The sequence below is a fragment of the Camponotus vicinus genome, unplaced genomic scaffold (genome assembly GCF_025532165.1).
Source record: "Camponotus vicinus isolate PSW18456_S1 unplaced genomic scaffold, iyCamVici1.0 SCAF_1, whole genome shotgun sequence".
NCBI classification, from domain to species: domain Eukaryota; kingdom Metazoa; phylum Arthropoda; class Insecta; order Hymenoptera; family Formicidae; genus Camponotus; species Camponotus vicinus.
Genome location: NW_028141945.1, coordinates 906,935 through 927,810, shown reverse-complemented (window position 1 = coordinate 927,810; position 20,876 = coordinate 906,935). Strand labels below are relative to the sequence as shown.

The window sequence follows — 20,876 nt, the reverse complement described above, 5'->3', positions numbered from 1 at the left end:
GAACGTTTAACGAGTCCATTCTTATGAGAACGTGAAAGTCGCTGTGATAAATGGCAAGTAGAGGGCAAAGATGAGCTGTGGCAAGTGTATAGATTTTAAATATCGATTCAGATATACGTGTATGCGTGAGACGTGTAATAAATTGCATATTTAGTATCATCAATTTAAGTACGGCGGCAACATATTAATGTTTTATCTTTCATTCGCGTGTAATTCAATAAGTCGTGCAAATACAGGACATACAGAAAGAGCGCGACGGTATTCACTAATCTAATCTCCTTTACGAGTGTTTTCCTAGCATACGTATACTAAAAAATTAATGAGACAGGCAGGTGTGTTGTCAGAGGTTGCCAAGGCGTCTAATCGAAAATCCTCGGATTATCATCGGGAGGTATCGAGCTTGGTCGTCAATCTATCACTAAATCGAACACCCCACGCTATTTCTGCTCCCGGCGATGTACATATGGTATCATTGACATCCCGGTGAGATGTAGGTGCACACAGATTCTTCCTTCTCTTCGTGTGTTTCTTCTCTCTCTCTCTCTCTCTCTTTCTCTTCTCGCAAACACGAATACAACACGAAAACGAGGCGTCGTTCATCGAATCTCAGACTCACAGCGAATGTAGCGGAGAGAGATATCCTTCGCTCCGCCGCACGAGGGACCTATATAACTGTACCGGCTGTCTGGGTCAGGGGGCGGGCCGCTACGTTTGTAGTATACTCCGTATATCGGACAGGTGTACCCTATTCCGAGGCTCTTCGGGTTCCCGCGTGCACCTCCGAGACCGGCGACCGGCTGCACACGCCGCCCCGCTCGCGTCTCTTTCTCTAGCTGTCGCGGCATCGCGGAGTATCGCGTCACCACGAAGAGAGGTGATCAGTCGCACGCACGAAGCTTCCGAGGGCTCTTATAAATCTCATTCGAGCGAACGCGAAATTCGGCGCTTCGCCAACAGCAGCGTCCGCAAATCGCGGATTCGGCCGGAATTGTGCGCCAGGACTTTTAACGTTCGGTCCCGACCGATCGGTGTAGTAACGCTTCGTTCGCCTGACACCCCCTCGAAGGAAGATCAAGCACACTTGACAACCACTCGCATCCGGATTCGTTCAAAAAAAAAAATAAAGGTATCATTGCGCCAATTTAGAAATTGCAGTCACCATCTTATTGTTTACATAAGTTCAATACATAAACTCAGCACAACCCACTTTTGAGCTGCTTTAGAAAAGTAGTAAGAGAAAATTTAACGTCGGTAAAAACCCGATATATTAACAAAGAGACTCGTCCTTCGCAATAAAGGGAACCAACGACTAAAGTATTATCCACCTGTCACATTCCGAGCACGTGTTCGTTTCACTACAGCTGACTGTAATGTGCGCGAGACAGCGGTAATTTAATCCCGGAATACTCTACGTGTGCGAGCATGCATCGTTATAGGTAATTCGCGGCTATTAAACGTGCTTCTTGTCTTGAGTCCGATGGTTAATATCGCATGTTGGACGTAGTAATTCAATTAACGCTATGTCACCGATTAAGTTATTAGAAGTGAATCGCATGTCACCATTCGCACTTCGCTAATGTGTTAATAACGTACGACTGGAGTGCGAGCTTGTGAGAGAAATTACACCTCGAGCCGCAGAAGACATAGCCGGATGATTGTTTTTGTTTTATTGAGTTATACAGCGCCGACTCGTTTTATTGTATCCTCTGAAACACTTCGAAATTATTATCGTGATTTCTTTCGTACGTCATTATAAATATAAATCAATATTATAGTGTGTCGTTTCCAAAAAAAGAAAAAAAAACATCAGAGAAATATACCGAAATATTAGCGCATGTTTAATTAAAAGGCGCCTAATTTCGCATGCCGTTGTATGTAAAATAAACGAGGTCGAGCACATGTTAGAAAAAGTAGATCGTGAGTCTTATGATTTCGTACTTGAGCATTTTTATCAGAAGGCGGTGAAATATATACATCTCTCTAATTAATGTATAATTAGTTTTATTTTAAAAATGCCAATACGCGTCGCACACATACACAATAATTTGTAACTATCGTTGTTTAAAAATTCTGAAGTTTATTTAAAAGATCAAATTCGCAAATTGCGCGTGGATATATTTATAAGTTTATAAATTAGACCTCTATTTTTGGTACAAAAATTTCTATATATTTATTAAAAATTAATGCACATTTCTTATACGTGCTCTACACCTCGCAGAGATACGCAGCGGCCTCTTTGGATTGCAAATCGAAGCGATCGAATCGTCGGGCTCCTCTTCGTTACGCTCGATTACCGTGCAATTACTACATCGTGGATAAGCAAGACGAGCGATACAGATGGCACGCGCTCATTTGCTTATCGCTACCATTCGATACTTTGATAGAGGCGCATTTAATAATTGCGATTCGCGGATATAACATACCGCGCGCGATTCGTTCAATTTCAATTTATCGACAAGATTACCAGCTATTTTCAACGGATGATTAAGTTATGGCGTGAATGTGTGGTCGTTATTCTCGGGAAATTGTGCATATCGAGATTCAAGCGAGTTAATCGGCTGAGATAAAACCTGGAGACAAGAAGAGAAGAAATGGAGCGGGTATATTAGATGACAGGTGCTTATCAATCTATTAAAGCAGGAAGCGGATAATATATAATATATAAATTTATCAACGTGTCTTTACTTCCGAATATTTAGCGTTACACACGTTGTTTATAACGCGACGTCCGTTATGCGGGAGAGGAGATAACGAGGGAAGGTGGGGATGCGAAAACACAGGACGGAGGAGCTACATTCTTTCTATATGGGTCGCTATTAGGCGCTCATTATGCGAACGCCCGACTTCGAAATCACCACACTGACAGAACCGTTATATGTATTTGGCACCACGCCACATCTTCGGCATACCCGATACATGGTTAACGCGGAACGGGAGACGTGTAAACAGTCGAGACCGTGGTGATTTTTATTCCAGTACACGGACAACCTGTAAGAGGAAGGACAGGTGTCGCGGTTTATCGTGACACAAATTATAAGAGCAGAATAACAGCTAATATACAACTTTGAGAGAATTCTCGTGAATATATCGTACACATTTCAAAAATATTATAACAATTAAAATTTGCAATATTATTGATTTTTTGTTAATTGATATTATGCTAAATATGTATGATTAGGTGAATCGGTTAGGTTTTGTGATTGGATGCAGCGATAAATGTCTCTTAATTAATATCTCTATGAGCTTTTCTTTTAACAATCCTAGAAAAGCGCTTTCACCTTTAAAGAAAATCGATTAGATTATCAGTTTAATGTGACTGTGGTATAGAATATTTTGCAGTACTTTAATCCGGCTCTTAGATTATTCATGTCGAATCAATTTCTTTAAACGATTATCTGTATAAAAAGACTGACTAGAAATTGTTTCAAATAATTTGACATTTTGAGAAAATACTTGTAAAATTTTAGAAAGTGTCAAAATAATTTTCTTTAATATATTTTTAATATTTTAACAATTGATTATTATGCTAAATGTAATAGAAACACGATAAACTCTCGTACAAGAATTGATCAAGTAAAAATTAATGAAAAACACAATTTTTTTAAATCAAATTTATAAAAAATATTTTTTATAGTTTGATTTCTGAGTTTTTATTAAAAAATTTATTTCTTTATACATTCAGAAATAAGTTTTTTATATAAAGAAAATTATGGAAATGTAACAGCAATATATAACAAACAATATATATGTACAACTTATTTACAACTTATTTATATAACAGTTTTATACATCTATATAACAGTTTTATGAAATATTTTATTACAAACATATAAAAATATGTTATATAAAATAAAAATTAAAAATGACGTTAAGCAATCGTTAGAAGCGAGCTGCGCGCTTAAAGATATCAGGACGAGGTTGAAACGATCGGACACGAATGACCCAAGTGTGTCGTTTGTGGGTCAAGTTTTAAATGTATTACAATCTATCGCGACTGTACAACACCAGTAGAGTATTCGCAAATTGGACGAACGACCGTCGCGGTGGCCGCGCCCGGTTAACCGGTTGGTCCTTTTAACTTCGGTCCCACGTGCGCGCGGCCGAACGTTGATCAACGGCGCGCAGGAGCCTACTTGCCTACATTCATAGAACGTCAAACATGCCACTCGGACATCGGGAATGCACACATTAACGCGCGCAGGTATCCCAGTATCGTCTCTTCGGCTTTTCTCTTTCGTGCGCGCGCGCGAAAGCAGTCGCGTCATCTTCAATTACATGCGAACGACTTTAATCCTCTTTCTCATAGATAAATCCTTAATTTGAGATTCAATGATCGGGATCGAGATATACCGAAAATTAAAAGAGATAGATAAGACGAGATTATCTAGAGACATTCTCGCAGTGTGTCTCTGAGTTAAGATCCAAGAGAGACAATTAGATAGATTAGAATCTCGCAACATAAATTTGCTCACCCACCGTTTACGACCGATTGCCTTCTCTATTCTCTTTAATTGACTCTCTACAATAAAGGTCTCGACAAGCGTGATTACGTGTATTGATCATGTCTTTTTTCCGTTTACACACTTCCTCGTCTTCCGTGATTAGGTACTCGGTTAAAGAAAAGAAAGTTGTATCAAGAATCTGACTTCCGTCCCCATGTGTATGCAGAGTAGCGGTATGTGCGACAAGCCAGATGACATACTCTAGCCGCGTCTCTTTTCACTACCGCTGTTGAAGATACGTGCGACAAAATTATATCTCGGTAGCCCGTTATTTCATGTAGTTTCGAGCTGAAAGTCATTAAGTATCTGTGTTGGACAATTTATTTAACAGCTCGCGTGAAAACAGCAGCGCAATGAGCGTCCTATTCCCAATGAGATTTCTACGCGTGTTTCTGCGGATCTTGCGAATTTGATTCACGCCGATAGACAGGGACTGCGGTTTCGACGAGATAACGGAGTAAAAACCGGGACATTCGGGAGGAATTTGGGACAGATGGCCTAGTGGTTACGAAGCGAACACGTCGTCTGATAATTGGCGATCAAATACAAGCGAAATGCGACAACACACCGTCCTACAGACGCATCACTCGGATAGCGGAAATGTGAACAGTGGTTAACAGTAACCTTGGCGTCTTTTTTGCGATCGTTGTAAAGCTTGTTCCGATTACAAGCTTTGGGCAGTAAAATTCAATCAACAAGGTATTGATCCTTGCGTACCAATTCAATTATCGGGATATTTAAATATCTTATGGATAATTAAATATCTTATTTAATTACTTTTGCTTAATTATATTTTACTCCAAAATATTCTACATTATGAGATATTAGAAAGCAATTGATATAATATGACAAAATCGATGCTTTCTCTCTCTTGAAGATCCCTCTTTATGCAATTAAACTTAAATTACAGACTGCGGTTGTATCGAGCAATCGAAGGTTACTCTGACGAGAAGGAGATCGCTCAAAATCGTTTATTGCGATTCATTGTAAGGGACGACCTCTCGCTTAGAGGACTACATTCGGCCATACAATTGGAATTACAGGTAAATTATGCGGTTAACATACATTTTAAATTGTTGTTTGATTGCCAATGTTATTTTTTGCGCGAATCATCTCAGAAATCGAACTCTTTTTTTGTCAATCTTTCGACGCGCAAAATTTTATTTAATGCACAACATTAGTACAGTTAAATTGCATAGTTTCACAAAAGAAGAAATTCAAAAAGAAGAGTAATTATTCCGTGTAATTTTTCTACTTAATATAATTTTAGCTTTTCTAATATAATTTATAGCTACGATAAATTTGTAAAATCTGTTTTAATGTAATTTACCATGGTATAATAACAGTACATGTAGAAAAATTTTATTCCATTAAAAATAAAGTACATTTGCTAGAACTTTTATATTGTTAGAATTTTAAATTTTTGCGATCAAATATTCTATTGTATAATAAATAACTTATTGTATTAGAAAAAGTTACAATTAATTAGGTACTTCACAATCGCTTGTATTCATCAATTTTATATGAGATTCATATTTAATAATGTAAAAAACCTTTATATAAAGTTTTGCAAAAATCTGAATTTCTCAATTTTAATATCCATTACAGAGAGATTGAGATTGTTACTCTGAATTTAATTTTGACAGATTTCTTGTTACCTATAATCTTCACAACAAATTTCTTTTGAGGAGAATTTTATATATTTAATTTTGAACGAAATAAAAACTTCTTCCATACATCGCACGCGCCGTATATTAAATTTATCTACCTTAACATATAATAAAGTATATTAAAATTTTATTAACTTTAAAATTTTCAAAGTTTGTATAGCATTAAAATAAATGCACCAGAAAATGATTAATTTCTCCCGGATTTAAAAAATCATCATTTGTTTTCAAGTTATATTATATTCTGTATATCATAATGCATATTAAAATATTTAATTTAGTTCCCCGGATTTAAAAAATGTTTTTATTAAGTTATGTTATATTCTGTATACTATAATGCATATTAAAATATTTAGTTCAATGATATATGATATTTTCTCTTTTCAGTGATACGATATAGTGTTCCACCGTGGACGCCAACGCGGTATGCAGTTACGCATTTGCATCCTAGCCTGTCTCCTATTGAAGGGGGTAAGCGGAAATGCATTTTTCACTTCCCTCGCGAAAGCTTTTTCTGAGAAAATACGCGTTAAACGAGAGTTAAGACGCCGATCTCGCATCTAATCGATCATCGTAAATGCGTTCCAACATTGTACGCAACATCGTTATTGATCGAACGCATTCCCGCGTGGAAGACGAAAGAAAGACGAGATTCGCATAGACACATTGCTATTGATTCTGTTTCATTTGGAGCGACACCACCTGGGGACGCAAGGCATCATGGGGGGGATAGGTGTGCGTCTTTCCCTCTTTCTCTCTTCCTCTCTCTCTCTCTCTCTCGCCATCTCTGCGCGTAGGTAATTACTACATAATAACCCAGATATATCGCGACGGATACACGAGCACATGGCCGGGCAATGCCGTTACCCAGTGCTCTGACCCAGAGCTAAGGGCAGAACTCGCCCGGTTCGACTCGGTTGTCCCGATGTCTCAAAATGGTGCGCGGAGCGGCGCTCTGATCCGCTGCTGCTGTCTACCGCGAGGAGACCCGAGTAACGTTTTATCGAGTCCGCTCTCTTACAAGGTTGCGCGCAAAAATCCCGCGCGCGGAACGACCGGTTTCTTTGCACGCGCGCGCGGTCGGTGTACCCTTTTCATTCCTGCATTCCTGTGGCCCGACACAATTTTCGATGCACATGTGCGCTCATCGGCGCGCGTCTTCTTTATTTCCCGGTCTCAACCTCTCGGTCGACGATTATCGTTAGCCTTATAAGAGAGCGATGGCGAGATAGAACGGGATGTGAATGAAACGCGCGTCGTCGTTACCGCGTGCGCGCCTTCTGTCTTCTGTATTCCCCGTCTGTCCGCCGCCGATATCTCTGTAAATTATGCGGGCTAACGGTTTTATCGAAATCTAGTTATCTGTTTCTAAATGGGCTTTGAGAAATTATTGCGAATACCCGAGAAATCGTATTTCTTTGACAACTATATAAGAAAAATTTTATAATTATTCATATATTAATGTTTCTATTTACCATTGCTTATATTTTCGATGTATAAAATAAAAGAGAATATTGTCAAACTGTTTGCAGTCAGACGCGAGGTGTTTCGAAAAACGTTCACCGAGACGAAACCAAAATTATCGGAATGCATCTGACGTAACATAACGTGGTAGCGTGGTTCATTCATCGTGGACCGCCATCAGCTGTGCGCTTCTCCTTCGAGATCCGCCGCAAGTGACTCAGTAGGCCTCGGTCTGTCGCGAATTATGGGGACGCGCGCATTGAAAATCCACGAGACGGGATAAGTGGACGGGGGGGGGGGGGGGATGAGAAGGAGAACCGCGCCGAACGTGCGCGCTCCGCGCGGAACTGGCCGATTGACCCGCGGCTAAAGACACGGGTGGTCCGTTATGCCCTAAGGTCATACGCGTGACGCAATCGGCCACTATAAAACGTACAAGTTCTATACGCAATCGAGTCGTTGCTCCTATTCCGTCGCGGGCTCCCTTCCTCCCTCGACCTCTCTCACTCCCTTGCCCGTCGTCGCACTCGAATGTCACGTTCGTTCGAACATTAGCGACGAACAAGTTTGGCACTTTTTCCTCCCCTTCTTCTCGCGTCGTGTCGCCTTCGGCTATCGCGCCACCGGAAATAACTCTTTCGACGATCGCTCCATTTGTCCGATCCGATAATCGAGCCCGCGCCGCATTTCTCGGCGCGCGCGTCGCGATTCCGTCGAGCTTGACACACTTAGACCTTCCATTGAGCGCGTGAGAAGCGGATACCGTTGTATGGTCGTTTTTTTTCGTCCTCCTCTTCTTTTCGGTAGATATATATATATATATATATATATATGTATAAAAATTAGCGTATATCTAAAGCAACATCCGTAAATATCGAGACACACGCGAGATTAACGCTAAAAATAAGATTCGTGAATGGAATCCCGGGTATGGTAATGTAGCCCCATTGAATCGGTCATAAACACAGACACACGACATAAATAATTAATGATACGAAAAGAAGCGAGGAGATAGAAAAGAAGCGGTATCATAGATACGTGACTAGTTTCATAGAAATCTATATAAATTCGCGGTACCATGGTCATATTTTAATTGATCCGCTTCTTCGATCGTTTTTCAAACTTGCGGTACTTTTCCGATCGAATTTATATATATTTGGCGCGCAATATATGACTGCTCGTGTTCTTTTTGCAGCTGGCTCGAGCCGAGGAAGTAGAAGTCGTGGAGGCGATTCCGGGAGAGGATAATCGAAGCGATAATTCAGCGTTGAATCGCCAAGACAACGAACTAAGTAATTCCGATCAATTGGCATTGGATTCCATAGCGGAGAAAGATGCAGGAGGAAATCACTATAAGTCGGGCGCCCTCCGAGGCCACCCCCTGCTACCACCGGGCCGAGGTGCGCTAAGTCTGCCACGTCCGCATTATAATGTTGCCTATCACGGTCCACCGCCACCGTTGCCGCCTTCTAAAGCGCAACCGGAAGCGATGGATAAGATCTATACGACCGGTGGCGGAATCAGTACCGCGGTCGGCGTCGAACCCTGGCCGGTAGCGACACCCGATATGCCGAAAATCGTATCGCTGGACGTGAAATGCGAGAAGAATCTGATGAAGGTTTACCTGGGCTTCGACAAACCGTTTTACGGTATTGTCTTCAGCAAGGGCCACTATAGCAACGTAAATTGCGTTCATCTGCCGGCGGGACTGGGTCGCACGTCCGTCAACTTCGAGATCAGCATACACGCGTGCGGGACAGCCGGTAACACGGAGAACGGACTGTACGGCTACGGCGCCGAGTCTGGTTCCGGGACATATTTCGAGAACATCATAGTGGTGCAGTATGATCCTCAAGTGCAGGAGGTCTGGGATCAGGCGCGCAAGCTGCGCTGCACCTGGCACGATCTGTACGAGAAGTCGGTCACCTTCCGTCCCTTCCCCGTCGACATGCTAGACGTGGTACGCGCAGACTTTGCCGGTGACAACGTGGGATGCTGGATGCAGATACAGGTGGGAAAAGGACCGTGGGCCTCCGAGGTCTCGGGACTCGTCAAGATCGGTCAGACGATGACGATGGTGCTTGCGATCAAGGACGACGATTCCAAGTTTGACATGCTCGTGAGAAACTGCATGGCGCACGATGGTAAACGCGCGCCGATACAGCTGGTAGATCAGCGCGGCTGCATAACGCGGCCTAAGCTGATGTCCCGATTCACCAAGATCAAGAACTTCGGCGCTTCGGCGTCGGTGCTGTCGTACGCCCATTTCCAGGCGTTTAAATTCCCAGACTCGATGGAAGTTCACTTCCAATGCACCATACAGATCTGCCGGTACCAGTGTCCGGAACAGTGCTCGGAATCGTTGCCTTTCCTGGACAGTCAGGGTCTCCTGGAGAATCATCATCATCATCACGCGATAAACGGGCATCCGGATGTCGGATATGGTTTACCGCCTCCGATCCCGCTGCCATTGGAGGCCTATTTACAAGCGGCGGCCGGACAGCCTCGGGACGAGAGAAGAAGGAAGTCCCGCGAGATCTCGCATAACCCGCAGAAGGCTGTCGGTGTGAATCGAATCATCCGGGTGGTCTCGACCGGCGATCTGACCTTCTCCATCGACGAGGGCAACAACAGCGGCGAACAGCTGTTGAACGGCGGGCCGACGATGGTATTCCCGCAACGCGTTCACGAGAATGCAGCCAGCTCGACCATGATCTGCATGACCACTCCCGGATTCGCGATTACTCTCATCGTACTCCTCGCTATTTTACTTTCTTCGTGCGTGCTCTCGGCCTACCTCTTCATGCGTCTCAGGCCCTTCTCGGCGAGGGCTAAGAAATCTAACACCGCCGAGAACAGCGGCGTGACGAAGAAATCTTTGAGAACGTGCTTCTATTCATAGAGATATATACGAAATTGCCGCGTGTCCACCCTGAGTCATTTTATCGCGATCCCGATATCCGCGCCGGAAGAGGAGCCGTCAAATTGCACGGCCCTCTTCTCGGAAGAACCGGTTTACGCGATATCGTTGAAACCGTCGTTGGAGGTCAGTACGTCCGCAGAACGAATGCGGTCGCGCGAAGGAAAAAGGAAATTGGTCCCAGCCGCCACGTCGCGCCAGGCTAATAAATTAGCGGTAAATGGGTAGAACGTTCGTACTTTTTCTTTTTTCAAATACTTTTGGCCATTAACTGACAGTATTTTTCTATATGTACCCGTGTATGCGGAATTTCTTAATAAAACGGGTCGTAGCGAAGCATCTTCTGCAAGGAAAGCTTTGCATGAACTGGTCTTCGAAATCACGAATCTTCAGGTTTCGTAGAGGCTATCGAGTGTCGCAAGCACGATTCTACGTGAAATTTCCTTTTCGGGACGGGATATCATCAACGATATTGTAATACTATAACGTATTATGCAGTACTCGTGCAATTCGGTATCGCGACCTCCACGTGGAGTCGTGCTTCGTCATAATGAAACTTAAGCTCAGGCCTACATAGGCGAACATAGGCGATATACGCCAAAAATTTAGTCAAAGATAATCAAATCTATTTCTTCGTGTATTACCTATGTATGTATTTGTATTTAGTCTCTTCTTTCGTTTCTCGGTATTTGGGACTCTATCATTTAACAAATCGTTGCTCAACAATGTGACTGGGTAACAGTAAGGCTGAAATTTCGTGAAAATGGCCTACAACACAGCATTTAAGTAATATTAATAATCTTAATAATATATCATATGATTATTTATATTTATTACCTATTTAAATTTTTTTCTTAAAAATATTTTTTACACAGAATTCGATAAATTTCATATATATGAGGCAAACAAATGAAATAAAGTTATAAGATACAAAAGAATTATATCTCATTTCTTTGCAATCAATAAATTAAATAATTAAACAATAAACGCGTTCGTATATAATATGCCGCATCAATGAGAAATTTTCAATTATATGAAAGTATTTAATTATTTAAGTATTAATCTAATAGCTCGTCCTAAGCTCGTCTTAAAATGACAAGTTGTGCCAAAATGTTGCATTAATATAACATATAAATCGATAAATAATAAATTACGCAATTCCATTTATAAGATAAAATATTTTGTTTTGTTGTGCCGTATATTGTGAATATAAAGCCAGTGCTCTCGAGAAAAAATATAGTTAATAAAATTATCGTGACATTCAATTTTCACTTATACTTTTTATTATATTTTATTGCGATTGAATGAAGCACTGCTTACTTATTACATCAATGCAGTACTAAGAAAATTCGCGTTAAAAATGCGAAAACGATTAAGTGAAGAAAGTTATTAACTCGATAAGTTATATACGCAATTTTGCAGTCATTAGTTTATATTTGCAGCGTGATTCATCTAGTGTATAAGATAAACCTACATATATTAATATGTAAGGTATCTCTCAGAGAATTGTGTATTTCCGCCGGTCACGTAATCTCTTTCTTTTTTTTAATCTCATATACATTTATTTTATTATTTTATTAACCAATGAAGACAGTTGATGTATTTTTGTATACGAAATAAATGATAATTGGAATTCAATCGTGTATATTCAAAGTTTTGTAAATATTTATTTATTGCTATTATTATTTATTTATATATATATTAAATAAAAACATAAACTTTTTTAACTAAATAATCATATTGTCGCCTTTTACTTTCGCCCGAACGGTTTGCCACTCGCTGTTAGGCAGTGCCAGTGGTCAAACCTAGTTCCCTAATGCTGATCATGTCGCGCTTAAATTAAATTTGCTCAATCTAAGCGTATGAAAATTTTTACATGTATACATGCATGAATAACTTAGAATCTAGTCTTAAATTAATTTTTATATACTTGGCAGCTTGCAAGTTAGTTTGGACGAGTAAAATAAATGTAACTTTAAATTCTCCGTCCGTTGTTAAAATCTGCTTAGATCGTCCTATTCTCGCATAAGAACAGAAATAGGCCATACAAAAAAAATGTCCACACCGTAAATATCTTTAAAAAAATATCTTTGTAAGACATTTCGGTATAAACATTAGCAATAACAATGCATTTATTTACGTATACTCAGGTATAAAAAACTCGGTCGTAACGAATCGTGTGTTCATGATGACAATTATATAATGTGCTACGATATGCGACAAGTCTATCTATACATGTGATTTAAAGAAAAGAAAAATAGCAAATCGTAAAACCTTCCGTTTCAGATCTTGCGCAAAAGCCCGTAAAATCGTGGAAACTTTAAAAGATGAAGGATATATTGGGAAATTATAAGTATTTATTTTCTTCCTTTGTGACACACTTTCCCCAAATTGTTAACGCATATTTTATACACATTTGCCACATCCGAGATAAATATTACTTTTAGCCTCCTTAGAGCAAATCGTTAACGCGATTTCTATCTCTAGGTAAGAATGTCGTAGCACCGGACGACTTAGTATCCTATAGTTCATAAACAATATATATGTAATAGTACTTGTGTTAATAGTGTCTAAAGAAAAACTTTTTTAGATCATAGGCAATGCTTCGTGATCCATTGTATTCGCCGACAATAGAATCCCGAATGCATTCGCATTACATCTCCGGAAGACAATTTGACGCGCCAATCATAGCTGCGTATCGTTTCCGTTATTCATATAATAAAACATTTCATTCTTATAAAAAAATGTATACTAATACAATAATTATGATTAATTCCAATAATTATGATTACTTTCAATTTTCTTAAGTTATTCTTTCTACACATACACATACACTACATACCTACGATTTTTATTACTTTTTAAGGCACCGGAAAAAATCTCCGTGAATATGTAACCCGTCTTATATCGATGACAAATCACTCCCTATAATTTTTTGCTGGTTTCATGCAATCTTTTGAGATTTTTATTTTTATTTATACTTAGTTTGTCTTTATGTATAATTTCTTAATGTATATATTATATAACTTGTAATATATATATCTTTCAGAGAGCAGAGTACTTTTTGTTTTCTTCGATGATATTCTTCTAAAATAACTGATAGTTAATAGATTTATGTAAAAAGAAACTTGTGTATATATATAAAGATAAAATATAATATAATACGAAATTAATTAATGTTCGGATAAAGTGACAATACATATTAGTATTTAATTAATTATTGAAAATTCCAAAATATCATCAAGAAACAAGAAAATTAAAATCGATATCCACGAAAGCTAACACTAAAGCTAATAGATTTGCTAATATCAGGCTATATACGTATTTTATCAGAAACGGGGTCCTCGGCGACTGCGATAGCTCGGTATCGTCGCGCGATTCGCAGGAAGACAATCGAACAATTAATGCCGATAGTTTTCTTCCTCCCCACCTCTGCATGCCGCGCTCGATTGTTCTCTCGAGTAGAGTATGATCGAGCACGCAGCTTCCCTTACGCATTTACGATACTTTGTACAGCGTATTATTGCACATTGTCTCTCCTTGAACGCACCTTTAAAGCTGATCGTCAGCCTCGCTCGACCGATTGATCCGCAGTTACCTGCGGAGCTACCGCGTTCGTCTGCTTCAGCTCCTCAGGATTGTGCGGAGCAGCGGGTCGCGCCGTGCAACGTACGCGTAGCAGACCGTACGACAGCCAGCCGTTGTTATTGCTGGTGTGCACATCGGTCTGATTGCTCTCCCTGTTGCTAGCGGTGATTTCTCGCTGTGCCTGCAGCCGATGCAGCATCGCGCCAGCGACGAGGGCGGAAACGACCGCCGAGAGCGCGACGATGATGAAGAGCGCGCTGAAACCTGGCATCGGCAAGCAGATCCCGTAGACGACCTCCTCGCGTATCCTACCCTGGAAGACCGTCACCGCCTCGGCGTGCGCATCCGGACTGAAGGCGAGATCAGCCTCGGAGATGACCTCGTAGATACCGCTGACGCCGACGTCGGCGCTACGCGCCTTCCGGTCTGTCACCGTCACCGAGCGTTTCCGGCGAGCGGTTACGACACTCCCGGTGAGCGGCGTCGCCGGCATCGCGTCGCCATCCTCCTCTAAATTCCGCGGTCCGTGCGGGAATTGATCTTGCTCACTCTGGTCATATCTGGTCACCGGCGACAGTGGTTCCTGAAAAGGGAGCGACGAGCTGTTTACGAATATGTTTTTTATTAAAGAGGGAATGCGACGTGTCCTGTCTAACATTTACCACAAGTGGCTTCGACAAATCGACCTCGTCTAGAGGGACCTCGCTATCGTGCTGCGTTTCGGCGGTCGACGGTAACTTATTGCTTGTCTGCGCCTGGGCTTTCGGAATAGACTTTTCAACGTCCAGGAAATGGCCGCCAATCGACGCCACCTCGTCGCCATTCTGTATAACGTCATCGTATAGAGAACTGTCACCCTGCTCCTCGTCCGCGCCGTCCTCGCTGTCCTTGTCCGCGCTACTATTATCGTCGCTCGAGGCAATAGAGGCCGCCGTGCTGTCTATATACTGCGGTCGTATCTGATCCTTCCTCTCTTGTATATAATGAGCTACGGAGTCGCTTAGTTGACAGTGATCCAGGCAACCGTGTCGACATATCTCCACCTTTGCATAAAAATATTTTCCAATTTGTTGGAAACAATATTTCTTGGCGGAAGAATTTTTAACAACGCATCTACACATACTTTGCATTTGATGTGAACGCTTAACGCGTCCGGGAATTTAAACGCATGGAAGAAGGCATAAGTGATGACGGTCGCGCGGTCGTCTGAGCCGCGCGCCTTCAAGAACCGGCTGATCATCTTCGGTCTCAGCACGCAGCCGAACTCGTCGCTGAGCTGTATCGTGTGACCGCCGCCATCCGAAGCCACGCACGACTTGACCCGCATGTCGAACTCACCTGCGCCCGGTTAATAACAGAGAATCACGTTAGCGTTTGTCCGCGCGAAGCCTAGCAAGCTATGAAAGCTCTATCTTGTTGTAGAGCTCGTTACCTCGATAATCATTTATGGCGATGACCAGAGTAAGAGTAGAGCCAAGGGGCACAATTCCGGACACGGGCGGCGCCCACGGACCCTTTCCGTGCTGAATTTCCATCCAGCAGTCCACGTTATCGCCTGCGAACGGGATAATGAGAAAAGATACGTTAATCGTAATGAAAATTTAAGATTAGGGCACAATTAAATGTCATTTGATATATAAAGCTGGAGTGATTTATATTAATGATATGCATTATAGTTAATGTGACATGATTGCAGCTCTCAAACCAAAAAAATTATTTTTTTTAGATATAAGAAAGTATAATCATTCCCGTAATTTTTTTACTGTTACGATTTTTAGTTCAATGAAATCATATTGAAAAATTTAAAATTAAAATTGAAGAAATGATTTTTTAACGGATCTTATATCATACATGTGTCGAAGAAATTTTATTTTTAAAATAAAATAGAATATATTGTTAGAACTTCCAATTTAAAAAAGGAATTTATCACAAAAATAAAAAAATTAACAAGATTTATGCAATCAAATATTGAATTTCTATTCAAAGCAAAATTATAAATTACATTAAAGGTCACTGAATATTTTTAAATTATTTATTTATTTAAATTTAAGTGTTTTCCACTAAATCCTACGTTGAAACAAATTTAAAATAGCTAAATTAATATGATAGATTTTATATAGCGGTTCTTTTAATTAGTAGAATAACCAATTGCAATTCTGCTTGATAATAATAGATTCATTATTTTAATGACGAAAAATTTTGTTATATTACTTAACATCCACGCAAATCATGAGTACGTGTGTATTATAATCGTTTTGCGCATAAATATCGTGTATTATCGCATGTGATGTGCTCGCTTTATACCGGCCACGATTTATGTATATAAGGTAAACTAAAATTAACCGATAAGTGTAACTCTGCGGTTTTCACCTGCGGTCAACCGCGAATGGGTGCACGAGTTGCAGTGTGTGTCTCGTGATCTCATTCGCTCGTATTAAATGCACCGCTGTTTCCTCCTCACGCTTAAAGGCAAAGTGTTCGTACGTGCTGCTTTAATAATGTAGGATGGCTGGGTATCGTGAAGCACATTACGGTATGAATTTAACCGCGATATTAGAAAGACTCGAGGGGACTTTAGAGAGAGCGATTCTCCCCGTTGTTTAAGATTGTTTACAGCAACAGATGGCAATCGCGAGATGCCTCTCGCGCACGCGGATGTCGCGCGGTGAGCCTCGATAGGATCGCCTCGTAAGAGCTCGTGAAATGTATGCCGATGATTCATCTCCATTAAGAAGTAACATCTGATGGCAGTATAATATCGTAAAGGTGTCCGTACCTCTAAAGTCCAGCTGTATGACGTCAAGATCCGCGATAACCATCGGCGGTTTCGACGCGGTCTTCTCGTAATCGTTGAACCATTCGCACCGCAATCGTTTAGCCTCGTCCCAAACCTCGAGTAAGTCCTTATCGTACTGGACCACCACGGTATTCTCGTAAAACTGTCCGTGCATATCCGGTTTCGTACCGCATCTGGAGAGTGAAATAAGAACATGAAGAAATAGAGATTCTTCGCAACGACTAATAAATATAAGCGTGGCTCATCGAAATGTGGTAAGACGCAAGAGAGCGAAACAATCTCGCGTCTGATTATTATATCGTCGCAAATATTAATAGTTTGAAATGAGATTTCCTCGGAGATAGAGCATTATATTCCTTGACTAATCGCGCTATCTACGGAATCGGAAACTTACCTCGCATAAGCTATCCGGAAGGAGAAGAACGTCTGGCCGGTAGACGGTGGGACGTAGATGCATCGTGGATCCGCGTGCTGACCCTTGGACGAAACGATACCCTCGAAGGGCTGCGAGAACGAGAGGTGCACGTCCATGTGATCTTTTCCGCACATCACCTCCAAGGACTGGATGGCCGGCATCCCTTCCGGTCTCTCCAGCGGCCAAATGTCGCTGTTGCTACTGACGCTCCTCAGGCCAACCACCTGCGCGTTCAAAGAATATTATACGTTTGTCCTTTGAACTTCCTTCTTATTCTTTTACTCCTCTCTCATGCTTTATTCCCTGCTACTCCTTCCTTTCCCTACTCATTGTCCGACACGCACGACTCGTGACGCTCGCGGCTTCAAAGTTACGTACGTAAAACGGCAAGAATATCGGTTGTCGATCCTACTCTCCTCGCGGCGCAAGAAAATTGCTCTCCGGTGCACAGGAGGGTCATCGGGTCGAAACGTACGCCAAGATTGCTATATCTGGCGAAAATGTTCGGCCGAGACGTAAGTCACGATCGTTGCAGATAATAATGCGCATAAATTTACATAAATGTATTTTCAATCATCATAACTTAATAAACATTCTCAAAGTTTCTCTCTCCCTTTCTCTGATTCGTTTAATATCGTAATATCCATGATTAAAGGAAATACAGATAAATAAAATAGTCAATAAATATTGTTAATACACAATATCATTGCACGGAATTACTCGACGGGGAGATAAGAGACGAAGTTCGATTCAATTGAAACGTCCGTTCCCCTCTCCTAATATGTTCACGTCGGAAATCATTAACCATAAATCAAGTTCATTATCGTACTCGAGTCCCTCTTTTTTGCCCGCGACGCGCTTAGAAAGGTCTACCGCGTGAGGATGGGGTCGTAATGAAAACTTAAGTACCCGTGTGTTTTCGCTCCGCCCGTCCATTAGACCCAAGATAATCCATACGATTTAACCGTAAATACCTCTCGCGCTCAATCGGAAACTGACAATCTCGCTCCCTCGCTTCGCCGCCGATGCCAAGGTAATCGCGGCGCGAGTCGCACGACAAGAGTGCGCATCGCGGCGTGTCCATCACGAATTAATCAACAACACGTACACGTATATATGTGTGTACAGCCTTTATCTTGCGTCACTGCGCATCCTTCCTGCTTCGAACACAGGTATTTTGCGAGCAGGGGCATCATTATACCCTTCTCCCTTACATACATATGTATATATATATGTATAAATATATATATGTATGCAAGCAAGTAATATTATATATGTATATATGGCAATGTTTAGCGAGATTACAAAAGTATTAATGACGATGATGTCGTTTTGCACGCCCTGTTTGACTGGTTCTCACGGCAGTAACGTATATCTCATAAATCGAGTCGGGGCGCGGCGATAATTAAATTTATTATCTCGCCGTATTTATTATCTTAATAATATGATACTGTTATTCATGATATTTATTTTCTTGTAATAACACTGCATTGATCGATAGTGCAATATACATACCGGCACGCTATGGGAAAGTTTGTTCCCGATGAGAAACCGTGCTCAATTCTAAAGTAAAATTATAAATACAATAGGGGGGATAAAACTGATAAATGAAAAAAAAAAACAAAAAGAGACATGATATATTTCCGGGATAAATGAATACATCCTCTTTTATGCATAATGTTTTTTTTTTAATTTATAACAAAAAAGAGCGCGGTAAAACGCTGAATGAAAATGGACGCAAGATTATAAATCCATTAATCGCGCGCGTTTGTGATCTCGTTGCGAGGAATTATTACCGTGGCAGAATGTATGTGTGTGTTCTGAATTTTGTACTGTATATACTTTATCGAGATTCATTTAATAGCATTATCATCGTATAATGAAAGTTTAAACACCTCGATACATCTGGTCTATTAAATCCGATCTAGATTCTACCATTCAATATTTTTTGCTCTTGTTTGTGTTATGATTGTATTGAATATTTTACGCAATCTCTCTCTTTGTGCATTATGCGGATAAACACGTTTAATTACGTTTATTAACACGTATAACATTTGCTAAAGAAACAAGCAATATTAATTATCTTTGATTAACTCGTATATTTCGAAAAGTATTGAATAAATAATAAAACTAATATGTCGAAATTAAAATTAAAAGAATTTTCGGATTTTTGCAAAAATTTATACACTTAGATTTGCTTTTACATAGATTACTGAACTAAATAGAATTAATATAACATGACGCAGATATGATACAATAGTCATAGAGGTAAGTAACAGTTATAGAGGTAAATATAACAGTCATAGAGATAAATAACTAATTTACAATTCCTTCCTGTACCTAACAGTAGATTCAACATTTCTGATATAAAAGTTTCTATTCATTTTAATCTAATAAGAATACGAATTTCTTTTGAGAATTGAATTCTAAACATATATTTAATTTCAAATGGAAATAAAATTTGTAATAGATTACATACTCTATAACCATATAGATCGACAAATTACATCAAAATAGCCTAAGTTACAACTTCAATTTCAAATTTCTCAAAATTATAACGCGATCAAAATTTCTGGAGGCAAAATCGTATCGCGAACATAAAAACCTACATAACTTAATACTTATCTTTTCTCTTAAAATATTTTTTATTAAACTATCTAATCGTACACGAAGAAGAAGATTCAAGCACATAACTCATTCTCAAATTGGGAGACCGTAAACCACCACACACTGTACGACAGACGTAATGATCGAGACGCTATTATCGATAGTCCGCGGAAACGCGTCAGACACACCTGACGCGTCTGGCGACACGTTTCTCAAAATCAAGAGATGCTGTACATACGGCAATGTATTGGTCCCCGATCACAGAAAATACTAGACGCAAGAGTAAGCGAGCGTTGCATCGTCGTCGAAGCGAGCAAGGTGTTCCCTATGTATTCCACGCTCGCGCCGTAACGGGAGAAGCGTCTTTACCGCTGCATTAACGGTCGCCGTTTTTCGCGCAAGTGAAAACATGTTTCTCTCTATGCTCCTACAATCGCACTGTTAAATGACAGCGTTTCATTAGAAATGATTACGCACCTGGCGGACGCCAGGACGCGCGTACCCCTTTTTGCCGCGCGCGTCGCGCCGCTTATCGATATACGTGCGATCGTTGACTCGGAGCTATTACCCTTCCCCTATCGCGGGAGTGCTCGATGGAATGGTCTCTCTCTATCGTCGATCGGATTCATCGCCGTTCAAAGAAAAAAAAAGGAAAAAAAAGCGAACGCTTTGTCGACTCATCGCTGAAATATTCTCCTTCCTGCGGCAAAAAAATGACAAGTAATATTCGCACACGTCTCGAGGCCGTGGTTTTACGACATGTCGGGACTCTTGGTTACGACCTTTCGCGCATACATCGGTATTCCAAGTTATTCGAGACGTGAGGCACACATCGGTAGGCGAGTTTCCCATCGCGGCATCGTATTCGCGTTCAAATACTAATGTCCGTCTGCGGGTCGATTGTACTCGTGACAGC

General features: G+C 40.8%; 2 protein-coding genes across 9 annotated transcripts in view; one reads left to right on the top strand and one right to left on the bottom strand.

Moving 5' to 3' along the window:
• The first annotated feature begins 780 nt into the window (after positions 1-780).
• On the top strand, positions 781-12,069 carry Dy (transmembrane protein dusky). 2 transcript variants are annotated; one of them, XM_083109749.1, is made up of 4 exons: positions 781-1,126; positions 5,413-5,545; positions 6,557-6,640; positions 8,829-12,069. In XM_083109749.1, the coding sequence occupies exons 3-4, from the start codon at positions 6,596-6,598 to the stop codon at positions 10,533-10,535; spliced, it is 1,752 nt and encodes a 583-aa protein (XP_082965875.1). In that variant the 5' UTR covers positions 781-1,126; positions 5,413-5,545; positions 6,557-6,595; the 3' UTR covers positions 10,536-12,069. The 2 variants fall into 2 exon arrangements, with proteins under 2 accessions (XP_082965875.1, XP_082965876.1); XM_083109750.1 differs by lacking the exon at positions 781-1,126 and having other exon boundaries at positions 5,410-5,545.
• A 138-nt stretch (positions 12,070-12,207) lies between these two features.
• The window catches only part of M (zona pellucida domain-containing protein miniature), a 271,056-nt gene continuing 262,387 nt past the window's right edge, over positions 12,208-20,876 (bottom strand). For 5 of the 7 annotated variants that reach the window (XM_083109740.1, XM_083109742.1, XM_083109741.1 and 2 more), the window contains 6 exons: positions 17,333-17,577; positions 16,918-17,111; positions 15,574-15,696; positions 15,265-15,479; positions 14,804-15,184; positions 12,208-14,724 (listed from right to left, as the gene is read on the bottom strand). In XM_083109740.1, the coding sequence (XP_082965866.1) occupies positions 14,119-14,724; positions 14,804-15,184; positions 15,265-15,479; positions 15,574-15,696; positions 16,918-17,111; positions 17,333-17,577 (1,764 nt within the window). In that variant the 3' untranslated portion in view covers positions 12,208-14,118. Of the gene's footprint in view, positions 14,725-14,803; positions 15,185-15,264; positions 15,480-15,573; positions 15,697-16,917; positions 17,112-17,332; positions 17,578-18,262; positions 18,355-20,198; positions 20,633-20,876 lie in introns of those variants that run through there. The other 2 variants (XM_083109747.1, XM_083109746.1) reach the window with 2 other exon arrangements.

Excerpts from the sequence above, each read along its gene's own strand:
- Dy (XM_083109749.1), top strand. The coding sequence starts at position 6,596 with ATGCAGTTACGCATTTGCATCCTAGCCTGTCTCCTATTGAAGGGG. Across the intron at positions 6,641-8,828 it reads CCTGTCTCCTATTGAAGGGG|CTGGCTCGAGCCGAGGAAGT; the intron begins GTAAGCGGAAAT and ends TTCTTTTTGCAG.